Source organism: Struthio camelus, chromosome 21 (genome assembly GCF_040807025.1).
Source record: "Struthio camelus isolate bStrCam1 chromosome 21, bStrCam1.hap1, whole genome shotgun sequence".
Taxonomy (NCBI): Eukaryota; Metazoa; Chordata; class Aves; order Struthioniformes; family Struthionidae; genus Struthio; species Struthio camelus.
This window is the reverse complement of record NC_090962.1, coordinates 6,139,113-6,166,769: the sequence shown is the minus strand read 5'-3', so window position 1 is coordinate 6,166,769 and position 27,657 is coordinate 6,139,113. Positions and strand designations below refer to the sequence as shown.

The 27,657-nt window shown below is 49.3% G+C and overlaps 1 protein-coding gene across 7 annotated transcripts in view; it reads left to right on the top strand.

Annotated features, from left to right (window-relative positions):
• Positions 1-27,657, top strand: part of CASZ1 (castor zinc finger 1) — a 262,426-nt gene that overhangs the window by 205,392 nt on the left and 29,377 nt on the right. For all 7 annotated transcript variants that reach the window (XM_068915714.1, XM_068915715.1, XM_068915717.1 and 4 more), the window contains 7 exons: positions 2,148-2,717; positions 10,385-11,225; positions 14,093-14,161; positions 20,053-20,143; positions 22,211-22,375; positions 24,902-25,074; positions 25,885-26,753. In XM_068915714.1, coding sequence (XP_068771815.1) covers positions 2,148-2,717; positions 10,385-11,225; positions 14,093-14,161; positions 20,053-20,143; positions 22,211-22,375; positions 24,902-25,074; positions 25,885-26,753 — 2,778 coding nt within the window. The remainder of the gene's footprint in view (positions 1-2,147; positions 2,718-10,384; positions 11,226-14,092; positions 14,162-20,052; positions 20,144-22,210; positions 22,376-24,901; positions 25,075-25,884; positions 26,754-27,657) is intronic.

The following is a 27,657-nucleotide window of genomic DNA, read 5'->3' as shown; positions in this document are numbered from 1 at the left end:
AGCACCGCGCTAACAGCGCTGCCCCTGGCCACCTGCAGCCACCGGCGCTTCGCCGGCCCTTCGCTGGCCCGTCGCCCAAGCGTACAGGCGTAACCTGCCGCGTCCTGGCCGCGCTCCAGCTGGAGGGCCAGCAGCCTCGCTGCCTCCTGACATTCCCTCGGCGGTACCCGTTGCACGTGGGATCTGCCTTCGCTTTCTGCCCTAAATAGAGCGGGAATGTGATGCGAAGGGAAGGTGCCAGCCCACAGACACTCTTGCAGCTTTACGGCCTTCTGCCGGTGCCCGTCCGTTTGCGTGAGGGCTGTGTGGATGCGCTGGGGGAACGTGTGAATGGGAAGGCACGTAGGTCTGCATATTTGGGGGGGGGGGGGGGAACGGGGCTTTTTAGGCCATGCGTGTATGACTGCATTTATGGAGCGTGCAAGTGCACACACACAGCTCTTGAATAGCTGTAATTTCTAGATGGGGAGGTACGCGTTTGGGGGCAACACGCGCTTTGCCTGCACGAAAGCATGATTGCGTGTGGGTGTTAGTGCCAGAGGGGGTATGCATTTGGAAAGTGTAGGAGTACATTTTGCCTCCCTTTGCGTGGGGGGCTGATATATTTGTCGAGGGGTTATTTTTCTTGCGGTCTTTGACAGGGAAGCGTGTCTGAAGCTGTCAGGAGTTTACGCTAAGCAGCCACTCTCTGGCTCTCGGACAGCGAGTCTAAAGTTTCAGACTGTTTGTATTGGGCTGTCATGTTACGGGATTAGGGGCTGTCACGATGGCTTCTGGATGCATTGTAGGGGGTCTGATTAATCTCACTGCACCGCTGCGGAGCAGCACCTCCGCGCGCTGGTGACAGGGAGGTGTGGGCTGAGCTGCCACGCGGGACTCTCGTGCAAGGAAGGAACCCGTTTTCACCAGCCGAGGTCTGGAGGAGACGGTTTCCGTTCCCTCTCCTTGCGACGGGCCCCTCTTTCAGCAGGACACGAAGAGGACATTGTGGGGGGACCTCTGGCAGCGTGCCCACACTAACTCCAGTGGCTCTAGCAGAGCACCGGTAACACGGCCCCTGGGCGCGCGCGCACCGCTGCGCGCAGAGCCCTGTCTTAGAAGCAGGTTTTTTTTTGCTTTTGTTTGGGATTAAATCTTGTGAATTGCTGGTGCAGTAATTATGCGAGTGACTCTGTGATAGGGACCATTTAGTTCAAGACTCTCCATGACCTTGAAGTTGAGACCTTACCTTCTTCCTTCCCCCCCTTCCACTTTCTCTTACCCCTCCTTTACTAGCTGTCACATATGAATAAACTACATTAAAATAACAAACCCACACTAATTAGCTGATTGTGCTGGGAAGTGTGAGAGCAGAATTTCCTGTGTGAGAGCGAGCTAGCGAGCGGGCAAAGGGCCTGATCAACTGATACTAACCCAGCGCGATTTTCTCCCGTACGACTGCTTCACACCAGCGTAGCGCTCAGGGCGCTTACCTCCCAGCGCTCTCAGCCTTTGTACTGGTTCTCTCTGGCCCCGTGCTGGTTCTCTTCCCCGAGACCATGAGTAAACCCCATTCAGTGAACTCCTTGCCTTCCCTGGGGTTGGAATCGGGGAGCTGCTTTCTCTGCTGCGGGTGCTTGGGGCTTTGCTCACACGGGTGCAGTTACGGGCGGGTGCGATTTTGGCCGCTGTCATCTTGGCCAACGGGTGTGGGATTGAACGGGGGACCTAAAAGCGGGTGGTGCTGCAGCTGGCATGAGAGAGCAAGTTAGGCTTGGAGCAGGTTTCAGACCCCGCGTGAGTCAGGAGCAAAGGCTGATCCGTACCATGGTCACCTTCGGGCCGTGCAGTCATACCCAGGATGGACTGCCTGAGATATTCGAGGCCGTCTGAGCCCAGTTCAGTCCCAGCGTAAACAGGTGTTTCTCTCTTGAGGTCAGCGGCACAGCATCCTTTGGAGCAGCGGTACCGAGTGGGCCTCGCACCGGGCTCTCCAGCCTGGGCTTCCCCGCAAGGCTGAGGAAACAGGTGGCGGTCCCACTTCTCAAAGAATAACACCAGCCGTGTTTTAAGGCCAGTTCAGTTGGGATCAGCCATTTGCTGTTTGGGTTCAAGTTGCCTGATCCTTCTAACGCCCTTGCTTGCTTCTTTCCCCTCTCTCTTTCCAGCTGAAAGAACTATATGCACTGACGCAACCTCAGGAAAACCCACGATGGCTGCCAAGCGCAAAGGCGGCCTGAAGCTAAACGCGATCTGTGCCAAGCTCAGCCGCCAGGTGGTCTTCGATCACGGGGGAGCCGAACAGGCACGCGTGGACAAGGGTCCCCAGCGGGAGAGCAGCAACAAGGACCTGCCGCAGCCAGGGACCAAGGAGCTGGGGACTGAGTTTTCAGATGGACTCGGCAGGAGCGTGCAGAAGATCGAGGAGGACAAACGGAGGGAGGTGATTGAGAAGTGGGTGAACGGGGAATACGAGGAGCCCTTGCTGGGCCGCGCCGAGGGCAAGGAGTGTAAAGGCGCCGAGAGCGCGGAGGTGCCCCCCGAAGGGGTTTACATGGTGCAGCCCAAGGGCTGCAGCGACGAGGAGGACAACGGGGACGAGGCAGACGCTCTGCGGGGCTCGCAGGACGGCAGCTTCTTGGATGACAGGGACTCGGACGGGCCGGCCTCGAAGGACGACACGTACCGCTCCGCCAGCGGCGAGGCGGCCCCCAAGCTGGGCGGAGGAGCCACCTCAGGTAAGGCCCTTTGCGGGGGGCAGCTTCGGGGCTCCCGCTTGCCGCAGGCGGACCGGGGTGTTGCCGTCTGTCTGGCAGCAAAGGAGAAGGACGAAAGCACCTGGACGCGCTTGCAGTAGCCAGCCTGGCTGCTGGGTATGTTGCTCCTGCCACTAACCCTGCGATTACTTCTGCCCTAGAGTCACCTTCTTGCGTGCGGACAGACCTTTCCCTCCAACAGATCCCTCCCCAGAGCAGCTCTCCCCCGTTTCACGCAAGTCAGGCGGACCCGACCGCACTGCATGCGGGTTACTTTTCGCGGCGTTATTGTTTCGACCTGGGGGGGCGCAACAAGAAAAAGAGCGGCAGGGCGCCGGGCCGCCGCTTGACCCACCCGCACCCTCCTCGGCCAGGCGGGGCGGGGCGGGGCGGGGCGCGCGGCCGCAGCCCCGCCCCCAACGGTCGCCCCCAACGGTCGCCGCCCGAAGGTTCTGGAAGCGGCGGTTGTGAGGGAGCCCGCGGCGCCGCTGGCCGAGGTAGGGGAGGCGGCGGCAAACGGCCGTTCTGTGCGGGAGGTGGCTCCCCGGGTAGGGCAGGGGGGCAGGAAAGGCAGGCGGCGGCACCTGGGAGGGCCAGCTGTGCCCTCCCGGCCGTGCGGGGCCGCGGGGAGCGCCTGCCTTCGTGTGGTGACAGAACCTGCCCTGCTGATTCCTGCACGCAGAAGAGGTTTGCCAAAGCCACCCAGGGGGAGGTCTGCCTGAGTTTTTACAAGCAGCTGTAAGCTCACGCAGCCTGGACCCCGATATCACCTAATCTGCTGGCTCTGTTGCTGAAATGCTGAGCCTCAGCCGTTGCTCTCTGCAACCTGGTAGGGCTTGTTTGCTCGGGCTCAGCGCTGTGATACAATTACAAAGCTTACAATTTGGAGTGAGCTGGTGTCCAGCACTAACTTTCTTCCTCTTTTTGTTTGTTTATCCCCTGGTTTGCATACCCGTGTCAACGCCCCTTTCTTGGTATCAAATCCACGACTCTGACAGAGGTGTCCAGCGCTTAACACAGTCGCGTTCTCTCTTTGCTGGCATGGTTATCCTTGCTGGCAAGGTGGAGGGAGTTACTGCGTACCACAGCGTTGTGTCCTTGGTGAGGGACCGTGGGGACACATCCTCCAGTGCTGTCAGTGGAGTTAATGCACAGTGTAGTTCAGGATCTTGCCAGGCAAAGCTGTTAATTCCAAAATTTGCATGTTCCTCAGCACTTTCATACTGCGTGCTGGTTTGCGTGCAGTTGCGAGGTGTTTTTCCCCCAGGCTGTGTGTGCATTTCTTACTTTGAGATAGCTTCTGCCTTATTTCTGTGGTTCATTCAAAAGCCGAATTCGGCAAGAGATGTCGGGGAAAGCCCAAGCTGAATTTCTTCCTCGCTTTCTGATACCCAAGTCCCTTCAGACTGATTTCTTGAGGCCCATGTGAGTACTAAGCCTCTGTAAAAGCTTAGGACAGATTGCATTCTATTAGGGCAGAGCAACTCACTCCCCCTGATTTGTTACACAGTTGGGTTGGATTTGTGATAGAAAGATCTCCCCCTAATCTGTTCCACCTGCCCACACCCCTCCCCTGATCTCAGCACTCTGCAAATCCATCAAACTTTCTTCCTTTTGTGTGCGCGTGTGTTTTCCTCCTCCTGTTAATAATGTAGCCGAAACTCATCTCTGTCTGTCCGTTTGCCTTCTGGAGAGGCGCATTCTCTAGTCTTCACGAGTTCAGTGGCAGCGCACATAATTATGCATATAAGATATAAACAGAGCTGTTTAATTATCCTTCGCCACATCAGTGACAGAGTAATTAACAAACATTGCAAGATCAATGAGGAAAAGTGTGACCTTCAGTTTCCTTTGATAGGAAAGCCCTTGTCGTTCCTAGACACAAGGTGATTGTGCCTGGACTCAGTTTTTAGTTTGTTTTAATTGCCCTTCCCCCACGTTTGCAGCTTTTATTTGCCAGAAAGCTCAAAGGAGGAGAACCTAGAATGTAAAAATGTGTTACCAACCTGTGGAAAATGAAAAGGAACAGAGGTTTCCCTTTGGGGTGGGGGTTCTCAGTGAAATGTATTTTTAGGGCTGTATTGTCAGGGTTATACAAAAATGCATAAGCATTCATGGGGGCTGCAGGCTCATTTATGTACGAAGAAGGTGGTAGCACATGCAGGGTCCGGTTTACCTATGCAGCCACATGGGATTAGACTTGCAGACGGAGGTACTGTCAGGTCTTGAGCTTGTGTTTCAAGAGCCCTCTTGTAGACGTTGTTCATAACGTTTCCCTGGAAAGCACAAAGTGAAACATTGCTTGCTTTGGGAAGGCTGAAGTTCTTTTTCTCTTCTGTCTTTAAGATAGTGTTCCAGAAAATAGATTTTAAGCTGCCCCTCACTGATTCCCCTCAGACCTGGTGTTATTGGGTGCAAGTTAAATTATTCCAGTGAGATCTGCAACTGCCTACACCAAAAGGGAGTTTTTTCCTGTGACTGGGAAGCGGGACCGCAGATGTAGCGGAAGGCACTCAGATCAAAGGAGAGGAACAGAGATCTTCCCATCCAGTTAATGTGGCTTCAGGGAAGTTGTTGCAGGAACCTGGTTTGGAAGGTGCTGAGTGCCCATTGCTCTCTCTGAGGGACATAGAGCTGTGAGTGCTCAGCAGCATTTAAAATTAGGCCCATAACTTCTTTGATCAGCTGTAAACCTGGGCTGAAAAGCAGGAGCCACACAGAAAAGCAGATCTTGCATCTAGCAGAGCTTTGTAGGTCAGTGGGGAAAATGATCCTAATTACATGGGCTGCTGCTTCCCAGAGTCCCAGTATGTACGCACACAACCTGCTTTATTGGGCTTCTTCAGCTACTGTTCATGCCTCCACTAGCATCTCCTGCAGTCTAATGCCAAATCCCTGCTACCTTTGTCCCCTTCTGAGGTCAAAGAACAGTGAGGGTTGTTGTGCATCGTACAGGAGTTTTTGAGACTCGGTCCACGCTGTTCAGTGCTCGTGCCTTGAAACAAGATGGTTCTGTCACCGTGGGGAAGATGCATGTATGAGGTCCCTGTTTGTTCTTGTGAGCCACTCCTTGGTGTGGGGCCCAGCAGGGCTCTGCAAAAGCATTGCCTTGTGTGTCTCCCTTTCTGTAACAGTTAGGGAACGTGTTCAGGAGCCACAAAGCTGGTGTCCATCAGGAGACGGGTGTCAGGCTGTTTTGGACGTGCAGATAGGTTTTCTCATTCATTCACTCACCCTCTCCTACACTGACTGACCCATACTTCTCTACGCGCATTTATATATAGCATTTAGATTTCCCAGTGCAGTCTCTGACAGATCCCTTTCCACAATCTTTCACTGACGCACAAATACCCAGGAAGATTTTCCTATACAAACCTGGCTTCTTTGTTCTGCCTTTTACTTACAGAGAGAGCTAAAGCAGTCACCAGAAGCTTTCCCCTGTAAAAGCTTTCAAAGTTTTCCTTCCTTTTCTTTCCCTGTTGGCCAAGCCTCTCGGAAAGTGATTATTAGCGCTGTTCTCAACAAGGGTTTTTTTCCCCTCCTAATTTCCTGGGAGAATCCTATACTTGGAAGGACATGTGTGAAGAGTGCAAGTTTTGTCCTTACTATCCTGAATCCCCCACATTTACAAGTTTCCCCTCCCAAACAAAATAAAGGACAGAGCCCTGCCTGGGATGCCCCATCCCCCAGTATCCAGACCTTACACTCCATTTGGGCTGTTTTGCTTTTCCTTCCATATATAGTGTGCTGCTGCAGGCTATTTTTAGCCCCTTTTTTGCTAGCTCCGGATCCTTTGTGATACGATAGCTGCTCTGAGACACACAGATCTCTGCTCTTTGGCAATGCCCACAAATGGAGAGCAGCAGCAAGGGGAGAGGGAGCCCTTTTGTTATCACACAGAAGAGGAGAGAAAAATATGATGCAGGGGGTGGGAGGAGAAGAGCCAGTGACTGGTTCCCGATGCTGGAGATGAGCTGAGATCCAGGGCCATGCACTTTTTGCAGTGTTTGTTTCCCCACCACTGTCCTGCTTCGCTTCTGCCTGCGTGTGGATGTGGCGGGGGGGGGGGGAGTTGTCTGTTAGATAATAATAATTGCCTATTCATAGTTGCGTCAAGGCGTTCATGAAATGAGTTGGTTGCATCTCATACTGTCTTTGCGGTGAGGCAAATCCCTCCCACAGGTGCCTCCACTAGAAGAGCCTCTGGCCTTTTGGTTAGCTCCCTGTGCAAATAAGTGAAGGCTGTCTTGGCTTTAGGGGATGTGGTGTTGGACCCATGCTGGAGTGGATAAAGGTGGGCTTGCTAGGTAGCGGACAGTGGGAACTGGTGACGGTTTCACCTCAAATGTGGATGAAGAAACGCTGAGCTTCCCAGCAGCACTGGCAAAGCATTCGGCCGAGGAGGGTGGTGTGACTGACTACCCAGAACCAAATTTGTGCAGAGGAAAAGCAGAGTGCAAACTGTTGCTGGGGGTGAGGGGGGCAAATCTAGGGAAATGAGACCTGAGCTCAGTCCCAGGCTTTGTCAAAGCACAGAAAAGGAAAAGACCTGACAACTCCCCCTTTGCTGTGGCCTTGGCTTTTGCATTGGATTGTTTGTACCAGTTGAAGTCTAATCAGATGAGTAGCAAAGATGATTTCCAAGCACAGGTGTGCAGATGAGAGAGGTTTATAAAGGAGCTGGTCTGCAACATTTCCTTTTTTTTCCCAGTATTACAGGGAAATTGCAGGTTTTCTTGAATTCCCTCTCTCGTTTCGCAATGTCTGTGGGGCCTGAACCAAGCTGGGATTTGTAAAACTGGTTTGAGATGTAGGATTGAGAAAAAGAGTCTCCCAGTTGTGTGCTGGTTTTTGCGGGCTGCAGGTTAGAAAATAGAAGGAAAGCAGCTGGCTGGTTTTCAGGGCAGCTGTTAAAACCAGCAAAAATCACACTTGATAGTTTAATTTCCTTTCAGATCCTCTCTGTGGTATTCTTTCTCCCCTCACAGTTTGGCCTAGGCTGACTAGGGTTTTTCTGTGCAATGCTTGGAAGTCAGGGGCATTGTGAGTAAGGCTAGGGGATTGTTTTACAGGCCCAAAGAGAGATGAAAAAGAGAACATGGAAGACAGATATAACAGAAACAGGGAAATCCTAGACCCAGCAGGGATTTCATGGGATTAATCACTTTTGTGGAGTGATAGAGTTACATTAAATGAAGGTAGAGAAGAGAGAAAAAGAGGCAGAAGCAGAAAAGCCTTAAAATGAGATGAAATGAGCTAATGTCTGTGTGTGAAAAAGAAATTGTATGGCTCTTATAGGGTTTTGGAGGGTCCAGAGGAGAGTGGTCAAGTTGGGAAGCACAGGTGAAATGATCCTACCTCTGAGGATGGAGTAATGCAACCTTGCCTTGAGGTTTCCTTCTGACACGATGTGTTACTCATCCCATCTTGTTGCTGAACACTGTTCGGCCTCGTTCTGCATTGAACATAATCTTTAAGATTAATAGTGACCCATAAGATTGCATGAGGGGGGAAGAAAAGCTAGGACCTGAGCCTAACACTGCAGGGGTGTTGCCACCCCATTTTGTAACTAGCAGGATGTTTATTCTGAAATCCCAGGCAGGATACCGGGCATAAGGGCCAAGCAATGGAAAGTCATTTTCTGCGAAACCAGATCCCGACACCCAGCAGGCGTCTTCATCCTTTTGCTTGCATGCTTCAGCTGTGTGCTTTTGGCGTTGCCCTTGTCATGTACCGCATAGGCAGGCCGCTAGTGCAGCAGCTTTTCCGATCTGTGAACCCAGCTACATTGGGCAGTGCCAAAGCAGGAATATGACCCTGATGGTCTTGCAGGTTTTTAGAGCCCGTTGCAGGCAGTGTCTTCCGTTGCACAGTCCTGCGGAAACAGATTTGTGGGAGCTGATGGCTACTGAACTAGGACTCAGCTCGTTGACTGGGGCTCGTGCGGACAGAAATGCTGTCGTGTGTGTGTGTGCGCTCGTGTGCATAATAGCATCACAGGCTGTCAGATCCCCAAATCCTAGGGGTCCATTTTAGTCTTTGGATCTCTCGACCTGTTCTGTGGCTATTGTTTGGTTCCTTCTTTTTCTGCTCTGTTTCACGGCCGTGCTGATTTGATCTGAGCTCTGGACCTAGTGCCCGGAAACTCCATTCTGCTGTCAATTTACCTGCCTGTGTTGTTGGCTTTCTCTTTGTGAAAGAGGGTGCTTGCCCAGGAGAGCTAGAGTGAGTGATTGGAAAAGATGACGAGGGAGGTTTGAAGGACTCCTGCACACAGTAAATCTTTACTCTGCAGGAGAAAGCAAGAGGGAGAGGAGGAGGAGGAGGAGGAGGAACGCTGTGTCAGACTGAAGCCTGAATGAGTCCAAGCTGGCACGTCAGAGCAATCTTTATTTCCTCCTTTACAGTGATATTGGGTGACCTCCAGAAGTGTGTTCTTCCCCTCCTTGTGGCCAGTGAAACTGCCTGAAAGAAGGGGGGAGGGAGGGAGAGACCCAAGGAAGGACAGCTTTTGCTTATACTTCTTCGTTGTGATCTCCCGCAAGTAGACCAGCCCTTTCTGCCCCTTCCCCAAGCTGTGCTCGGGAGAAGAGGCTTTCTTCTCCCTCTGCACGTTGCCTCACCTCAGGAGGACAGCTTTTTCTGTCCTCAGCCCAAATCCTAATGGAGAGAAGTCTGTTCCTTGACCAGTTTGCACCTGCCTTTTCCTCTTCTGGTGTTACTGGCAGCTGTTCCTGTCTGCCTAGGACACTGGCAGTGGGTTTCCCCTGCCTTCCCAGAATTCTTGCCCCTTTTCACCCGGAGCGTAGTACTTTCCAGTCATTGGAATTAAGAAAGAAGGGAGCAAGTGGGCTGAAAAGAAATGTTAGAAAGTTGATGGGGAAGTGAAGGACTGGAACAGTTGTGGGGAACTACCCTATCGCTGTCCTGCCTTCACGTCTCTATTCCTTCCTCCCATCCTTACCACCAGGCTTCTCATGCATGTAGCCTTTGCAGCTCTTCCCCCTTAATTCTTCTCCACCTCTGCCGCTTTCCTTCCCTTCTCTGCACTTATTCGTTTTGCCCTCCTTCCACTCCACCCCCTGCATTGTTTTGCCCTCTCCCTTATCCGTTTCACACCGTGCTCCCCTTCCTGCTTTCACCCCTGCTGCTCACCAACACAGACACGTAGCTAGCTGTTCCCCACATTTCCACCCCCGCTTATGCACACAGACACACTGCAGCGTGCACTCTTATCCTCCGTGCACCTCCTTTCATATAAAAACACATACGAGGACAGAACTGCACAAACCTCGGCGTATTGGTGTTGGTCTCACTTCCAGTAAAATTACTTTTTCTTCATATTAGGCCAAGGCAAGAGTGCAGAGACATTTATGAAACTTTGTTTAATGTACTGAAAAGCCATCGGCTAGAACATTTAGGAAATTGATTTTCCTGGCATTGATGAACTCTTTTTATTTTACCCCAGTATTAATTACTTTTTTTTTAAAACAAATTAATTTAAGAGTCGTAAAACCTAACAAGTGAGCCAAACGTCAGTAGATCATGTTCCCCTCTCCCCCACTCCCCCCTCCCCACTACCAGTGCTGTTATGGGAGGAGAAGAAATATCAACCCCTTGCATAATTCTCTCACTCTGGCTCTCTGTAGGGGAAGCTTCATCGCTGCGAGATTATGCCGCTACCACCATGAATGAATTCCTGGGCATGTTCGGCTACGACGATCAGAACATGCGGGATGAGCTGGCCCGCAAGATCAGCTTTGACAAGCTGAACGCTGCTACCTCAGAGGCCACTGCAGCTGCTGCCTCCCTTCCCGGTGAGGATGCCATGAGCAAACGAGCCCGCTTCTCCAAGTATGAGGAATACATCCGCAAGCTCAAAGCTGGAGAGCAGCTCTCTTGGCCTATGCACTTGGCCAAATCTGAAGAGTTGGGCTCCAAGCTGGGCAAAGAGGCTTCCTCAGTGCTGGCACAGCCCATCCGGGTACAAGGTCCAGATGCCTCCATGCTGACGGAGGCGAAAGCCACCATCCTGCCTTTGCCCTCTCCTAGCAGTTCCCAGATGCAGGGCCTCATGTCACGGGCCTCCAAGTATGACTTCTTCATTCAGAAGCTGAAGACAGGTGAGAGCATCAGGCCACAAAATGGCAACACTTACAAGAAGGCCTCCAAGTATGACCTGGAGAACGTCAAGTACTTGCACCTTTTCAAGCCTGGAGAAGGAAGCCCAGATATGGGAGGAGCCATTGCCTTCAAGACGGGCAAGGTAGGCCGGCCTTCCAAGTACGATGTGAGGAACATCCAGAAGCTTACTCCGGTAAAGGCTCCAACACCCAGCCTGGCCCCTGCTCCACTTGCCAGTACCCCGAGCAGTGCTCCTGTGGCCGGGCCAGAGCAGTCCGTCTCATTGCCATTCAACACTCCTGAGTACCTGAAATCAACATTCTCCAAGACAGACTCCATCACAACTGGAACAGTCTCTACAGTAAAGTAAGTGTCCGCCCGCTTTTTTTCTTTGTATTTGTGGGTGGGTATACCTAAGGCCTGTGAGTGGATCGGTGGGACATTATAGTCAGTGGGATGATGAATACTGCACCGGTAAGGTGGTGTTTCTTTTTGATCTCAGTGGGAGTGGCTGGTCTTCTGCTGCAGCTTGCATCTATTTATCTTACTCGTACTAAGGATGTAGACGGCTATCAGTAGTCACAGCCATGAATCTAGAGCCCACTAGCTGAAATGAAAGATGTGGGGACGTAGTGCTGTCAGTGCTCTGAGGTCAAGATCATAACTAACTTTGCTTCTTCCGAATTACAGTTCCCCAGCATCCAGGTTTTGTCTGCAGTAGGACCTGACTCTTACTTCCATTTAACTCAATGGCAAAACTCCCACCGACTTCACTGTTAGCAGGATGGGGCCTTTTGTTTGTATTAGGTTGCGTCCCAGAACTCTGCAGGCACTTTGGTGGCTAATTCCCATTAATTTTCATAGGAGTTAGGCATATACCTACTTTTGTGGATCCAAGCCTGTGTCTTCTCGTTTTGCCTGTTCCTTACACAAATAGAGATGATCAAATTACCCCTCAGACTGGGCAAACTCATTAGTGCAATTAGCACTAGTAATCTTACACACATACATTGTTGGCAATTTCTGTGGTGATACCGTGGACTGAATGGCGATCCCTGAAGGCCTTGCCAACCTCAGATTATTTTTACAGGAGCTTCCGGAGAGGGTAGCTGTAGAAAAGCTACATACACACATGTGAGGGGCATGGTTACAACACGGTGTTGAACAGACCAGGGATGACTGGTGATTAGATGCCGTGGGCAGGGGCTGATGGACTGTTTCTGTCATGAAAACTTTGCTGCCTCCTAGAAAAGGGTCAGGTTCCATCTAATCCCTCCTGCTTTTACAGTGTCTATCAGTGTCAGGCTTCAAAAAGGGAGGACTGGAGGGAGGGAGTTGCCGGCTCCCTTGTCATGGTCTGGATTTGCTCCTTTCTCGTTGTGGACCTAGCTATTGTCAGCTATGAATTCCTTTGGAATCGTTTGTAGCAAGTCCGGGACCTGCACCTCTGCAGCAAACGCCGTCACACTCACCTTCCTGCTCACTCACCTGGATGCTGTAGGCAGTCTTGGACAAGTCTCCATCCCTCACGTTCCATGTTTCCGCACCTGGAAGGCAAAGCTAATGATACCATGCAATACAGTCATTTCCCAGCTGCCTTCAGACAGACTTGGGAGTTTCTATGATTAGAGCGTGTGGGAAAGGGTTGAAGCTTGTTAGCATTTGCATATGGCCCCCTCTCAGGATGAACACTGTGCACACTCCAGATGGCGGGCAGGGACTGCAGTTATTAAAAAGAACTGTGCTGTACGTACTGCTGTAGACACAGTGCCTTCTTGCAGTGGGTCTGTTGGCCAGTGGCTCTGCCCCTGGAGAGTCTCCAGGACTCTGAGCTGCCTGGTGTTCAGTGGCTGTCCTAGAGCTGTGTTTGGGAGGCCACGAGCCTCTTCTGAGCTGCTTTAATGTTGCATTGGCATCCAAGTTTGATTTCCTTTTTCTTGCTGGTTTCCTGCAACTTGCAAATGTGGGTTTGCAGCACAGTGGTAATCCCTTGTGTAGCTACAGCACTTCCTCAGCTGGGTAGGGTGGTGGGGGTGCAGCCAGGAATGGGGTGACCTGGGGCTTTGACCTGGCTGCTCCCAGTGTCTTGATGACACACGGAGCACAGAATGGCCTCTGGTTCCTTCTCATGGAGGCTGCTTACTAGGGTACAGGCTTTCTTGAGAAAAGAAGGCAGCCTATTGTGCCGGTGGAGGAAGTGCTAACTATGTTACCTGGGACCTGGCTTTCCATTCACAGTCCCCCCTAGGAGCAAATAATCTGGCGGGAATTACCCCTTACTCTCACACACAGACAAATACGTCCTAGCCAAGGGTTTTAACTGTATAACATTTGATGCTGTTAACCTGGCCTGAACTAACCTACCTACTCTCAAGTGGACCCTGTGCAAAGGTGTCCTTGTTTAACAAGGCTACAAAGCTGTCAAGAGCAGGAATGGAGTTTGGGTGGGGGGACAGAATTGGGAATGGAGACGGCATACAGCCTGTTTCAGGTTGTGTTGGTGTGCCGTTGTGTCTTGGGTGGGCTGGAACCTGTCCCAGGATCTCTTTTCCCTCTGCTGTTCAACCCAAGAAGGACGTAATTTCTATCTGCTTCCTAATGATTCTGTGTAATCCAAGCTGGTAAAACAGTTGAGTGCACTTGGGTTGGTTTTCAGTGATTTAAATACAAAGATGCCTTTGTAACATCGTCTGTGTATTGGAGTTGGAGTACCTGTGTGAAAAAGCAGGCAGTTAAAGCCCCATGTAGCCTGCAGCTGTGTTGCCAGGACCAGGCAACAGATGCGGTGTGCCTGCCGGTGATATGAAACGAGCAACAACTAACAGCAGCTCTGAACCATGAAGACTCTTCTCCCTCAGTTGAGCCTAGGGCAGATCGCTCTTGATGGCCCTTCCGTGTCAATAAGGACAGTGTTGCAAGATGCTTCAGGGAGGTCTTTGCTTTCATGTGGCCGTCACTTGTTTTGTAGATGGGTACCTAGTTTTCTCTGTAGGAATGTCTCTGTAGGAATGGTTGGTCTTCTCAATGCCTCCGACAAATTGAATCAAGGGGGACTGTGTAGATCCCTAGGAAAAGAAGATACGGAACCTGAGGGTAAAGGGGAGGGAGGTTAAACCAATGGGTGTCTTTGCTGGCTACTCTTTCCTAGAGCCTTCTGTCCCGAGAAACAAGGAGATGGGACTGTGCCCTGTCCCTGCCTGCTAACCAGTTTTGCTCTGTGTGTTTCTCATTAGGAATGGATTACCCACTGACAAACCAGCTGTCAGCGAAGATGTAAATATTTACCAGAAATATATTGCCAGGTAGGCAAATCCCTTGGCTTGCCTGGGGGGAGGGCTGGAGGGAGGAAGAAGGTGGAGTGGTGGTGGGAGAGAAGAGGTGTTGCCTCTCTGGATGGAGTGTGTAAACCAGTCCCGGGCGCTTTCATTTTCCTCTGACATCTGTAGTTGCTCTGTTCCCCTGCTTGGGAGAGCAGTAGCTGTGAGAGGTGTACAGGCATGCCAAGAATACACTCTGCTCCCCCAGAGTTGTTAGACTTTGCAGCAAACAGTGGAGAAACGTTTCACTGCAGAAGCCCAGGCTGTAAATGGGTGCTTTGTCTCTTAACTGTCATTCTCTGTGTTCTTTGCTGTGCTGTCTTCAGCCTTTTTTCTCTGCCATGTTCAGTGTCTGCAGGAGGCAAGCAGAAAATATCTCACCTCTGAGAACCTGGGCTGGGAGGGATTCACAAGTGAATCGAGTTTAGGCAGGTCTCAGCGTCAATGTGGGATGTTTGTCCTAGAATCTTTTGCAGCTCCTTTATATGAGAAACACTCACTGAGTAGGGTGCAGACTAGAGCGTCTTAGCACAGCTCTGGAGAAGCTCAGGTCGGGAATGAGTGACACTGAGAGGGCTGTACAGGGAGCCCGCGGCTGGAGTCATTGAGGGGTAGTGGAACAGAGTGAATAATGTCATCAGAGCCAAAGGGACAGAGGAGATCATTGCATAACACCTGCCTGTTTTATAGCTCACGATGTAAAGGGTCATCTGCTTATGTCCGTGGCTTGCCGAATACTTCGTCTGTACTGTGTGGAAGCTAACTTTGAAAGCCCCTTGTATAGAGAAAGACACCAGCTAGGGGAAGCAAGCAAACGAATCTCTCCAGAGATAACATTGACGGGTTTGTTCCCACTAGCGCTTGGGCACTTACCAACAAGAGAGGAGGGGTGTGTGTAATGTGCTTTCTCACCTTGCCAGAATCTAGAGAGGCTCCCTGCGGGAGGGAGTCAGCTGTGGTTATGCTGCTAGGAACTAGGAAGATGCTGCTAGGATCTTCAGCACATCAGCAGGGGAGGAGGGTGAGAACAGTGTTCTCTCTAGCTGGAGAAAGGAAGGAGAGGTGATTTTCACCTTCATCCCTTTTGCCCAAATCCCTGCTGCGTGAGAGGGAGGAAGACGCTAAAACCATGTGGGAAGGGAGGACAGCTGCACCACCCCTTGCAAGTCCTCTAGCAGAGATGCCTCTGGTGCATATAGTAACTCACCTACTCGTGGTTCAGCATAGGAGTGAAGGCAAGGGTTTCGGTCTGTCTGTGGGGTAGAAGAAGCAGCACCCTTCCATTACTGAGAGAGATAAGAGCTTAGTTTTGCTCTGCTGAACGTCACACCTCTATTTTGAGTCGCTGCGTGCCACCAGGAGGTATTAAGGGAGCACTAAGGACCTGAAGGTTTGTTCTGCTATTGGCTGCACGCTACAGAGATCGCAGTGGTTGCAGTGAGAAGGGAGATCCCGCTCTTTCTCGCCGTGGTTCCTCTCTCAAGCAGAAAACTGTATAAACGCTACACCCACATCCACTCTTTGTAGTGCTTTGCAAGCCCCTTCCCCTGGGTCAGGCAGGTAACTGAGGGAGGTTTGTGAGATAGCTAAGGGACACCACATCCTGCTTAAAAAGCTCCGCAAGCCGCCCGTTGGCAGCACAGCCACTTCCCTTCAATTTACACACAGTTTTAAAAACAGTTTAAAGCCTTAAAATCAAGGAGGGGGGAGAGACACGACACTGTATGTCTGTACTGCATAATTAGCTTAATGAGTTTGCCAAAGCCACTGCCAAAAGCTGCCCAGGGATAATCCATTCTCTCGTACAACAAAACAAAACCTCTTACTTAGCTAGTTTGGGTTGGGTTGTTGTTTTTTTTCCTGTGTATATTTATAGTGAAAAAAAGAAAGACCACAGAAAAAATTATTATTATTATTATTAGTGCCTCAGCAGATGGTGCTTCTGGCAGCACTTGGTTAAATATTTATTTCTATGTGGGTTTCCTCCCCCCTTGTAATTGGGGTGGGTTTTTTTTCTTCCTTCTTTCACATCATCGTTACAGGGTAATGAGTCTGTAAACACTCGCTAAGCATGCTGACTTCTTTATTTATTATTTTTATTATTATTTACTTATCTTGGTTTTTCTTGCCAACTCTTGCCGGATCAGGACTAGTTCTTTCTGGAGGGGGGGAAAAAAAAAAAAAAGGGGGGAACAGATTAAAGTAAGGGAAGGGAGAGGGTTGTACTTGTGAAAATGAGTCTGTGTGCCTTTCTGCACAACTTACAGGTTTGGATTTGCATATCAGTGTGATGAAATGGTCTGTGAGCTTGCAGTCAGTTGTGTGTGTTTGTGCCTGGTCGAGTGCATGGAAGTTGTGGGTACGTTCTTGTAAATTAATAGGGGTGCTGGTGTACATTGCTGCATGTGCAGTGAATGTGTGCGTGTGTATGCGTGTAAGTGAGTGTGTGGTGTGTAAGCTTTCCTGTTATGAAAAAGCTAAACAGATGCTGTGCTTTAAAAATTAATAGCTTTGAACTGTTTCAAGTGTCAGAAGAAACACGGGATAAATATAACCCTTTAGGAGCCTAACCTTACAGACTAAAAGAGCAGAAATTCCCCTTTCTGCTGTCTTTGCTGCTCCCCTTCTTCCCAAAGCACCTTGCACTGTATTACAGTTCCCTCCCTTCTCACGTTAGAGACACCGCACGCATGTGCTTTTCTGTGGCACGTGGAAGGAGGGTAGGAGTGTAAAGTGCTAGAGTGTTTGTTTAGCCATTGCTTTTAGAGCTGAGCCTTGGAGTGACTTCTGTTAGGAAGCTTCAAGTAACTCACCCTATACAGTCAGATTTCTTTAGTGCCTGGCCCTTCTCTTACTGCAGTTGGCATCTCTGATCTTTGCATGCCCTTAGCTTAGATAGCCTTGTGGACTGCTTTGCTTGAAAAGTGTCCGTGTATTAGCAAGGTTCTTGTCTTCTCTCCTCTCTGCCTGACCTGCGCTCCCCAGTTCTCTAGCCCTGTGTCTTTCTTGCTACCCTTTGCTCTCTCTTCCCCATCTCATCAATGGAACTGGGAGGAGGCTTTCCAAAGCAGTTTCCTGGCCCGCCCTTTGAAGGTGCTGGTGGTGCTGCTCACAAAAAAGCCCTGGTCTAGGTGGGCAAGTTGGTTCGATCTACTGCCAAGTCAGTGTTCCTGGTTAACGCCGTGGAGACTCAGGCTGCTGCCCGTGCCCTGTCGTAGCCGCGCTGTTGCCCCAACATCGAGCTGGAATTGCTTCTTCTGCTTTCAGTTCCACACCTTTGTTTGTGCAGCCAGCACTGCTCTTTGCCTTGTGGTTTGTTTCTTCTCCACTGCTGAGGTTTGTTCCAGTTTCTCACATCACCTGTTCTGGCGTGATCCTGATTTCCTGCAGTATTTCTTCTCTTTCCCCAGGGAAAGGCATGTCTGCTTCTGGCATCTGTCCCCATCTCCCTTCGTGAATGCTGAGGCAAAGAAGTCATTTAATTTTTTAACAATGTCTATCTTTTCTGTCAATTAAGTCCCCTTTCCATCTCCTGGAGGCCCTGCTGTCTCCACAATTGACCTCCTCTTCTTTATTGTACTCCAGAAATGCCTTATTTAGTACTGCTTTTCATCCCAGCTCCTTTTTTTTTTTTTTTTTTTTTAAAATCCTGTTACCTCGCATTATGATAGTTCAAAATGTTCCCCACTCCCACCCATTCCTTGATGTCCCATGACACCCCTGCTCCTCTCTCTTTTTCCTTTTCCCCTGTTGCCCTTCTTTGTTTCTTCCTGATGCCCTTTATCATATGCGCTCCTGGTGTGTTTAGCACTAAGTGACGTGAGGAACCTTTGAGCAGATGGTAATTTATCTTTGAATGTTTCCCCTCTGAGTCCCTTCTCTCCACTGCTGTTCCATTTCAAGCTCTTCAGCTCTTCCGGATTTCTTTACAATATACACCAGAGTGTTCATCACACTGATTAGCTTGTTTTTGGATTATCCCCTTTTGCCAATTACTAATCTGTCTATCAGTCAATGGATTCTATCTGGCCCTTTGGTACGTAGGTAGTACCTCGCCTTTCTGCCTTTCTGACCTCCTTCTCTCCCTCCATGTGCAGAGTTCCCAAAGTTGTTGTAAGAAACACTCGGTGGTGGCCTGCAGAAATGGCTTGATTGCATGTTGCTGGCTGCTGCTGCTTGTGTCCTACTGTTAATTACACTTAAAGGCAGGCTGAAAATCTTGTGTGCTTGCCTTTCACTGTTTCTTATCCTGAGCAAATACTGAGTATGCCACATGGAAAATAATGACTAGCAGGGCCAGCTAGTGCTGTTGTGCATGGGAAGAGAGCTGCGCACGGGATAGCTTCATCGGACTGGATGGTTTGCCTGTAACGCTACATTCTGTTCCTGTTGATCCATCTCTAATATCTTTCCATTAATCTGTCCAACCTGTTGAAAGCCCCCGTGTAATCTTGCCACGGTGTTCCCTTGTCTTTGCAGCTTACCATCTAATCCACTGGTTTGCAACCTTTTCTGTAGTGTGACAACAAAAGTTTTGGGACGTTACTCACACAAAGAAATGTATGCCTGAGCTTTTCTGAGGTCCTGCTAGGTGTGCGTATACTTAGAAGTGAGAATCTGTCTTTGACCAACCCTTATTTGTCTCCACATGGCATGGGAGATTTCTGAAACTCACTGCTGTGGCATCCCAACTCACAAATGAGAGTTTCAGTATTGAAAATATTTACCTTAAGGAACCCTCCTTTCTTACTCCTCCCCAAGTAAGCAAGGTAGATAATGCAGCGTTTTGTTCTTCTTTCCCTTCCTTATCTGCAGTGATCTTCAGCTGTTCTTCCTGGGAGTCTGCTGTTGGCCCAACATACCCTTTGTGGTACCCGCTCTCAGGCCTTACCCCTTCATCTCCTCCCCTTGAATACCTCGCTGTTTCCACAGGGACCCCCCAGTTCAGGAGGAGAATTCCCACATCTTAGATGCTTGAAAGCTGATTCGGGATTTTAATGGGATAGCCCCTATTTATTCTTACTGATTTCTTCCTCAGTGTTGCAGTCTAATTTCCAATGCGCTGCTTTTGGAGAGAAGGACTGAAAGAACACTCACCCTCGTTTGTGCTGCTACTGGCACCCCACTTGATTGAAATGCAAATACAGCCCGTTACCACTTGCACCCCCCCCCCCCTCCATTCTGCTGGAACAAGAGGACTTTGCTGTCCTTTTGGCTTTTTGCTCTGGAGTTGCTGAGAGCCACATGCTCATCTGCAACTTAATCTGCTGCCTGCAGGCCCCTTTCACTCTGCTTTCTCCCACCTCTTATTTGTGTGGATATTTGGCTGAATATTGCATTATCCAATAGTGGCACCATTTTTTACAGCTATTCCAAGAGCAGCCTCGTTAGCTTTTTGCCTGAGATCGGTTGGGTAGGAAGAGGCTCATGGAAAAGAAATAAGTAGAATGTGGTGAAATGTAAAGGTGATCTAATGCTCTGCCATAATTTATTGGAAGAAAAGGTTACGTCAAAACTTTTTCCCACTTTACCTGAAGGCTGGGAGCTCGTCGAGTCCAGAACGAGATCCAGTGAGATGAATTTTTTAAAAAAAGACGCTATGCAGATTTCATCTGTAAAGACCTGAGGGATCTAGCTGAACTACTTCCCTTCAGCACTGAAGAAAGGCTTTTAAATGAGTGACAGATGAGAAAAGGAAGGTGGGAGGGTCGCCGTCCTTGGAGGTGATAAGGACGTGGAGTAGGATACTGTAAACGGGTGGGATGAAAGCAAGAGTCAGACTTACTTTATTTGTACCTTGCTTACAGACACTGCTGTCATGAGACTATTTAATTCTCTCTTCCTTTTTTTCTTCTGTACTCCTCGCATGTTTGCAGGTTCTCTGGCAGTCAGCACTGTGGGCATATACACTGTGCATACCAGTATCGAGAACATTACCACTGCCTCGACCCAGAATGCAACTACCAGGTAAAACAACGGCGCAGAGGTACCAGCACCGGTACCTGAACGTAAAGGGGTACAACCTAGGGAACATGCGTGTCCCTCTACACTTTCCTCCCACATGCCCGCACATGCCTCTTCACTTTTCTGCTCAGAAAGAGAGCAAGAGGATTCCAAATCTAGCATCACTTAACTCAACCCAGACCACTGTAACTAAGAGCAGAATAGAGATCAACTGAAGTCAGTGAAATTATTCCAGATTTACATCAGTGAAACCAAAAGAGTAAGTTCTGCCAGTGTACAAATTGTGCCTGAAAATAGGGAATGCTGATCTGTTAGGCTGTCTCTTTCCCTCCTACTGCCAAAGTGACGTTGCAGCAGCGGTAGCCGCAACAAAACACCCAATAAGACCAGCAGTCCAGGATCTGTGGGGAGAGCGTGGGGGCAGGAGCATGTGCGATGCTGTAATTACTGGGAGAATTGCCAGGGTAGCAACGTCAAGCCAGCTCTGAGTCACGTGCTGTGTTTGTTTACCCTCTTCCCAGGTCTGTGAGTTTGACTCTGCCATTTCTGTGGTCAGGCTGCGTGTGTGTAGGGGGGAATCACAGAGTTTGCCTCTGCTGTGCATCAGACACAACTTCTGCCGTACCCCAGGAGACCTCTTGGTCTCAGAGGAATGAGTCTGACCACAGCATGGGAAGTTGATCTGGCTCTGCTGAGCTTGACTGTGGGTTTTTATTGATCAGAGGAGGGTTTTTCTCGGGGATGCTTGTAGTGGTCCTTCTGGCCCAGCGTTTGGTAATCGAGATGAGCCTGTCCCAACTGTGACATAGATAGCTGTGCACCAGAAGAGGAACACAGAGGCTAGAAAGACAGAAAAACCTGTTATTGTGATTGGCGTCATGATTATTTCCTGGGGAGTCTGGAAGCTGCTTGCAGAGGAGCTGTCTGGTCTCGCAGGGAATAAGGATTTAGGCTGCTTTTTAAGATGCAAATTATTTTATGGCTGAGATATATTTTATAATAAGTAACGCTCTGTAGTAAGTGGGCACAAATTAACGATGATTGGCAATAGCAATCCTGTATGTACGTCCTGGGAAATCATACCTCCAGCCTCCAAGGGATTCCTATTGAAATCTGTGTCCATATATTCCCATGCCAATACCGACGGGATTGATCAGGGTTGATATTATGGGAGGAAAGAGTGGAAGCGATAATCATTTGTTTCCTACGAGGGAGACTGGAAAAGTTGTTAAACATTAGAATACAGGCCTTTTCAATTACTCCTCAAAATAAATGGATATTGATTTCTTTTAAAAAATCAGATTTACTTTCCCACCTTCACTGTTAAATATTGATGTCTGTGGGATATGGAACTGCAAAGCTTCATTTTTAAAGGCACTTAGCCTTCCCTGAGAGTGGGGTACCCCCTAATTAGCGCAGGGAGGTGGAGAGGTGAAAGGGATGTTCTGGTCTTCCGGCTTTTTAGCTCTAAGCTCTACTACAAGCTTTTCCTGTGCCTGGAAGAAAGTTTTGTGTCCCCGTTGCCCTAATAAAGCCATCCTCCCTTCTAGGGGTGGCGGGAGACTTAAAATCAATGGTGACAGACTATAAAAGAGCAGAGTGTTTTTTCCAGTTTCTAGTCTGACATGAATGTGGCAGCCAGTGTCTTGCTAACCACAAGAGTGAGCAAGTGATTTGGAAGCTTGGATTACTCTCTTGCAAGCTGTTTAGTTCACTGGTTTCCTTTCTAACTATAGCAATTCTTGAGAGAATACCAGCCAAAATTATGTTAAAAGAATTGCAGTCTTAAGGCTGCAGGGAGCGTATCCTGGACATCACACTCCTGTCATTTTTACTCTACTTAAACTTTTTATTTGCATATACTTTCCTGTTACCAAAAAAATACGTGCACACAATTCCTCTTTAATATGACTCTCTTGGGGTGACTACTGCTGAGCTTTAAATTCCTGGTAACATAAGTTTATTAACAACAACCGCAAAAACAACAACAGCAGCAAAACCCTACCCCCAGAATTACTCGCCCACTCCCATCACGTGTGTCTCACTCTGTCTGTCTCTGTATCTCTCCAGAGATTCACTAGTAAACAGGATGTGATTCGGCATTACAACATGCACAAGAAACGTGATAATTCCCTCCAGCACGGCTTCATGCGCTTCAGCCCCTTGGATGACTGTAGCGTGTACTATCATGGCTGTCACCTGAATGGGAAAAGCACACACTACCACTGCATGCAGGTAACAGCTGGACTGGGGAATAGGTGGTAGTACACAAACAGATGAAGAAAGCAGAGCTGTTGTTTGAGATGTGTCCTGTCTGGGGTCAACTGAAAGGATTCTGGTGCTCAGGCAGCTTAACACTTCCTTGTTAGGCTGCAGGGGGCTGCCCTGAGGCAAAGGGGTGTAATCCAGCGTGTTCGTAGCCTCTCTTGCTCAGTTTTGATTCAGGCACCTCTGTGAAGAGTCTGTACCCTCTTCTCACTGCCTGTGCCCAGCAAAGGGCCTTTCGCCCTGTTGGGAAGAGTGAAGGGCAACACCATTCTCTATTTCTAGAAACCTGGTGCATGCAGTGGGGCAAAGGGGTTCTCAGGGTTTTCTCGCGGTCTTGGTCTTCACTTGCTCAAACAAGTCCCCTTCTCAGAGGCTGGGGGACCTCTGTGAGATAGCGCTGCGCTGCCTCTACCTAAATCTGACCTGATGCTTCCTTGAAATCAGACTTCTCTGTGGAAGATCTGCCCTTTAAACACTGGGTTCAGTTCCTCCGCAATCAGCGTCTAAAGTAATTGAATTTTGATGTCACCTATCTAGACTTAATCCCCCGCCTATCCATCTCCTTTGCCAGTGGTACCGGAAACTATCTGTCTGCAAGCGTCGGTTTTGAGCTTTGTATTGAGAGCAGGGTAGGCTTCAGCAGTGACGCAGCCAGAGTTGGAGTTACTGTGTAGATGTAACTGTGACCCCTTCGCTGTTTTTTTGACAAGGACAGACCAGATCATTTTGTGCCTCAGATTAGACGTTTTGGCATGCACTCGTTTCATCAAAATTGTGACCTAAAGCATTGTCATGAGAATGTGCTGAGAATATTCAGCAACAACCTGAGAATATTCAGGCCACCTCTTCTGAAAGCTTTTCTGCTATGAAAACTCAGATCTTGCTTAAATGCTTTGCTGGGGTAGACTTAAGCTTATGTTTGACTTTAAGTCAGGTCAGCTTTTTGAAGTCAATGGGGCTTAAGCACATACTTAATGTTAGGCATGCTCTCAAGTTCTGTCCTGAATAGGGGTTGGTTTAAGCGTATGCTTACAAGGTTTTGATGAATTGAGGACTTCATGTGACTTTCTGTTGAGGACATTTTCTATTATTCTTCCATAATATTCGTTGCTCAGTTTCTCCAATTGACCAGGATGGGATTTGCTTAATTTTTTTAGAGTGCAATGAATATTTCACAGCTTTAAGTCACTCTGAGTTTGAATAGAGACCCTCGTTTAAAGAGCTATATATGGGAAATTCCATTCTGTGCCCACTGTCTTCCAGTAAAATAATGCCCATGTAAGCAGTGTATTACAGGAAAGGTGTCTGAACATAAACTCCCAATTAAAGAAAATATTGCTTAAATGGCAGGATTTGTGCCATCCATCTCGTAGGGTATTTTTTTCTTTATGTCCATAATTGGTGTGGATAAAATTCAGTTAGTTGTTTATATAAACTGACATTTTTTTAGGCTTTAACACCAAGAGCTGCATTGCGAATTATTCCTAAGGAGGTTTTTGTTTAATTCTTTTTTTTAATGCCGTGCAGGGTCTGTCTTTTTTCAAGGTGTCAGTGTAGAGAGAGAGAGGCTTTTTTATATTGGAAATAGCTGGAGATCCTTTTTATTTTTTTTTCTGGGTATTTGTCATGGGTTTTGTTATTGCCTGTTTGAATCAACCTGGGCTGAACTGAGAGGTGGTGTTTTCGTTCTCTTCACTTCTGAGATGGTGCAGGCATTGGCACACGTTGTGCTAGAGAAGAAAAGAAAAAAAATCCTCCCTTAGCAGGGCTGAGGACGTTTTCAGATTCCAGTGTTTTTTTACTCAATATGGCAAAGTTGCCCGCTTTACCCAGAGGAAGGCAGGTTTTCAGCATTCCGAGCTCGTCACACCATTCCCATTTGCTGCACGAGTTTAAAACTACTGAATTGATGGTCTTGAACAGTGATGGGAAAAAAAGCAAGGAGTTTGCACAAGTCAGCTGAACACAGGGTTTCTGCTTTGGTAGACTGAACCCCACCTATTGCAAGCTCAAAAGATTGACCTCGTGTTGCACCACCACCCTTGCCCTGTCTCCTAGAAGACATAAATAACTCATTCCCAGTCGATTTCATGTTCCTCAAAAAGATGAAGTCCAGCGTCATTCCATCCCGCTCCAGGGTGACAAAAACCAATGACATCTGTCAGTTTGTTCTCTTCTCCTTAAGAGCAGGAACCCTGCTCTCTTTCTCCCTAAGCAGGCATGATTATCTGTAGCTTGTCTTTTATCCTTTCACATCCTCACCTTTTTTGTTACTATTTTGTGTCCAGAGAGTTGATTTTTCTTTTCATGACTGTTCTATCAGTCTTCAGATTGGGAGTTAAAGTGATGACTTAATGCTCCTAGGAGAAATGCACAAACGGAACTGATAAATGTTTATGTGTGGCTCATATGTTTATTATTGCTGATGTTAATAAGATTGTGGTAGGCTATTAAAACGTTGTGCTGATGACTCCCTGTTTCGATCTGGGGTAGGTGGGTTGTAACAAGGTCTACACCAGCACCTCTGATGTGATGACCCATGAGAACTTCCACAAGAAGAACACTCAGCTTATCAACGATGGCTTTCAGCGGTTCCGTGCCACGGAGGACTGCGGCACTGTGGAATGCCAGTTCTATGGGCAAAAAACCACTCACTTCCATTGCAGGTGAGACAGCAGGGAAGGGGAGGAATCCTGCCTGAGAGATGCATAGTCTGTTTGCCTCCTTCTGTCTGCCAAGTCGTAAATTCAGGAATATACACAGGGACTCGCTTTTCCCTGCTGTGACCTTCTCAGTATCGCTGTTGAGAGAACTCATGCTCCAGGGTGGATGCGATTTCCACGGTCTTACCACAGAGCACTCGGAAGGCAGGAGATTAATTCACTGGCCTGTCTGAGGTGATCTGAGGGAAGAATGCCCACTAGGAAACATAGACCAGAATCACTTGGGGAAGCTATCACAGTGCTCTTCCCTGACAGAGCCCAACTGAGGGGTACCATTGGTATGCTGCTAATGGCACTTGCATGCTAGAGTTCTCTTCAGCCAGCGGTCAGCCAGGTCATCCCTTTCCGAGCCAGACTCTGCTTTCTGTTACACAAATGCTTTCCTGTTGGTTTCTCAGCTTCTCAGGAACCTGAGTAGGAAAGCACGGTTTGCACCTCAGTCCCCTTGTAGCTGCTCTTTTGGCTGGAACTTGCAGTGGTGGGTGCCTGCTTCCCCACGTCCTGTTGGCTGTTCCTCAGAGTGGAACCAGCTTCCCAGCTCTCTTACATGGCCCAGCTCTCTTACATGGCAGCGTTTGTGCTTGCCTTGGCATCGCAGGTTAAGCCACGTAAAGGTCCTTGAGCCCCTTGCCACCGGGGCCGCTGTCTCACACTGGCCCCAGCCCTTATCCCAGAGGGAGGCAGGTGACAGCAACTGCATTGTGCTCCTAGCTCACACAGCCAACCACCCTCCTCTCCTCGATGCCCTTGCAGGCGACCTGGGTGTACATTCACCTTCAAGAACAAGTGTGACATTGAGAAGCACAAGAGCTACCACATCAAAGATGATGCCTATGCCAAGGATGGCTTTAAGAAGTTCTACAAGTATGAGGAATGCAAGTACGAGGGCTGTGTCTACAGCAAGGCCACCAACCACTTCCACTGCATAAGGGCAGGCTGTGGCTTCACCTTCACCTCCACCAGCCAGATGACCTCCCATAAACGCAAGCATGAGCGCCGGCACATCCGGAGCTCGGGAGTGCTCGGCTTGCCCGCCTCCCTCCTGGGATCCAAGGATAATGAGCAAGAGGAGTCCAGTAATGACGACCTTATTGACTTCTCTGCCATGAGCTCGAAGAACTCTAGCCTGAGTGCCTCCCCCACCAGTCAGCAGTCTTCCGTTTCCCTCATCGTCCCAGCTGCACCTTCCTCTGCTGCTGAGCTTGCTTCCTCACAGGCCGGCAAGCCTGCCAACAGCATGACACCAGCCACCAAGATCTCTGGCCTGCTCTCCCAGGCTCTTCCCAGCAATATACCCTTGGCCTTGGCGCTCTCCAACTCGGCGCTTCCCGGAACAGCCGGATCCTTTTTCCCCATCATCCCCAGCCGGGTCTCTACACCACTTCCTGCCAGCTCAGCTAATCTGATGACTGCTGGTTCTTCTGGCACCAATCCACCATCATCTGCTCCTACGGATTCCTCATCCCAGGCCATCTCAGGATCCGGTGATCCAGCAGCTACTACTTCTCCAGCTCCAGCAGCATCTATAATGGAAAGGATCTCTGCTAGCAAGGGATTGATCTCTCCTATGATGGCAAGGTTGGCAGCAGCTGCACTCAAGCCCTCTGTGGCACTTGAAGCAGGTGAGTCGCTCTCATTGGTTGTGCTGGCAGTGGGAGGAACAGGAATGCCTGATGATTTGGAGACAAGCAAAAGAGAAGTCACTCAGTTGTCCATGGGCCTGGAGGTGGGGAAGGGAGAATGAAGGAACACACACGTGGGAGGATTAATCTGGCCATACCCAGAACCCTTGAAGAGGGCAGTCTGGGCATGCTGTCCTCTGGAATCTGGCTATATTCTTGTAGCCAGGAGAGAGGCAGGAGACTTGCAGCTGTGCCCCCATCGGAGTAGGCTCCTGTCAGACTTGAAAGAATAGTGTTGCTCTGGGTATCCCCTGCTTTGCTGTAGGCTGAAAAGGGAGTAGCACTGTATTAAAAAAGGAACTGGAGAAAAGCCTTGGCCGGTCCTTGCAGGCTGTACTGCAGCCTAAGCCCTCTTCTGTAGGCCCTACTGCGTTTTGGCTGGGCCTACTCAGGTAGCTCCTCCATCTCATTGCCTCTGCTTTTTCTGATCTCGAGGGCTAGTTCTGTGCCCCAGCTGTGTCAGGCCAGCTGTGTTTTTGCAGATGGTGTTGGTACATTGCATAAAACTGGACCTTTCTGCTGTTCAGTTCTTGCAAGCTGTGCATCTCCCTCCCAGGGAAGCAAGGTTGAGACAAAGAGCACTGGGAGAAGAACGGGAGCTAGCTGCTATGAGGGGCAAGACATGCTGCCAGGACGCGAGCTATTTAAAAGGGTGCAGTCAGTGTTCTGCAGTAGAAAGGAAGGACAGAGCATCTGTGCTCTGAGGGCGTAACAAGCTGTGGATCTAGAGCAAGCTAAGGCTGACTTTTGCTGTGCCGCCTTTCTCCCTTCTCATAAGAGGTAGAAAGGGGGCTGTAGAGATGGAGGGTGCTGTTCACTGCGGCTTTTCAGAGGAGTCGGACAG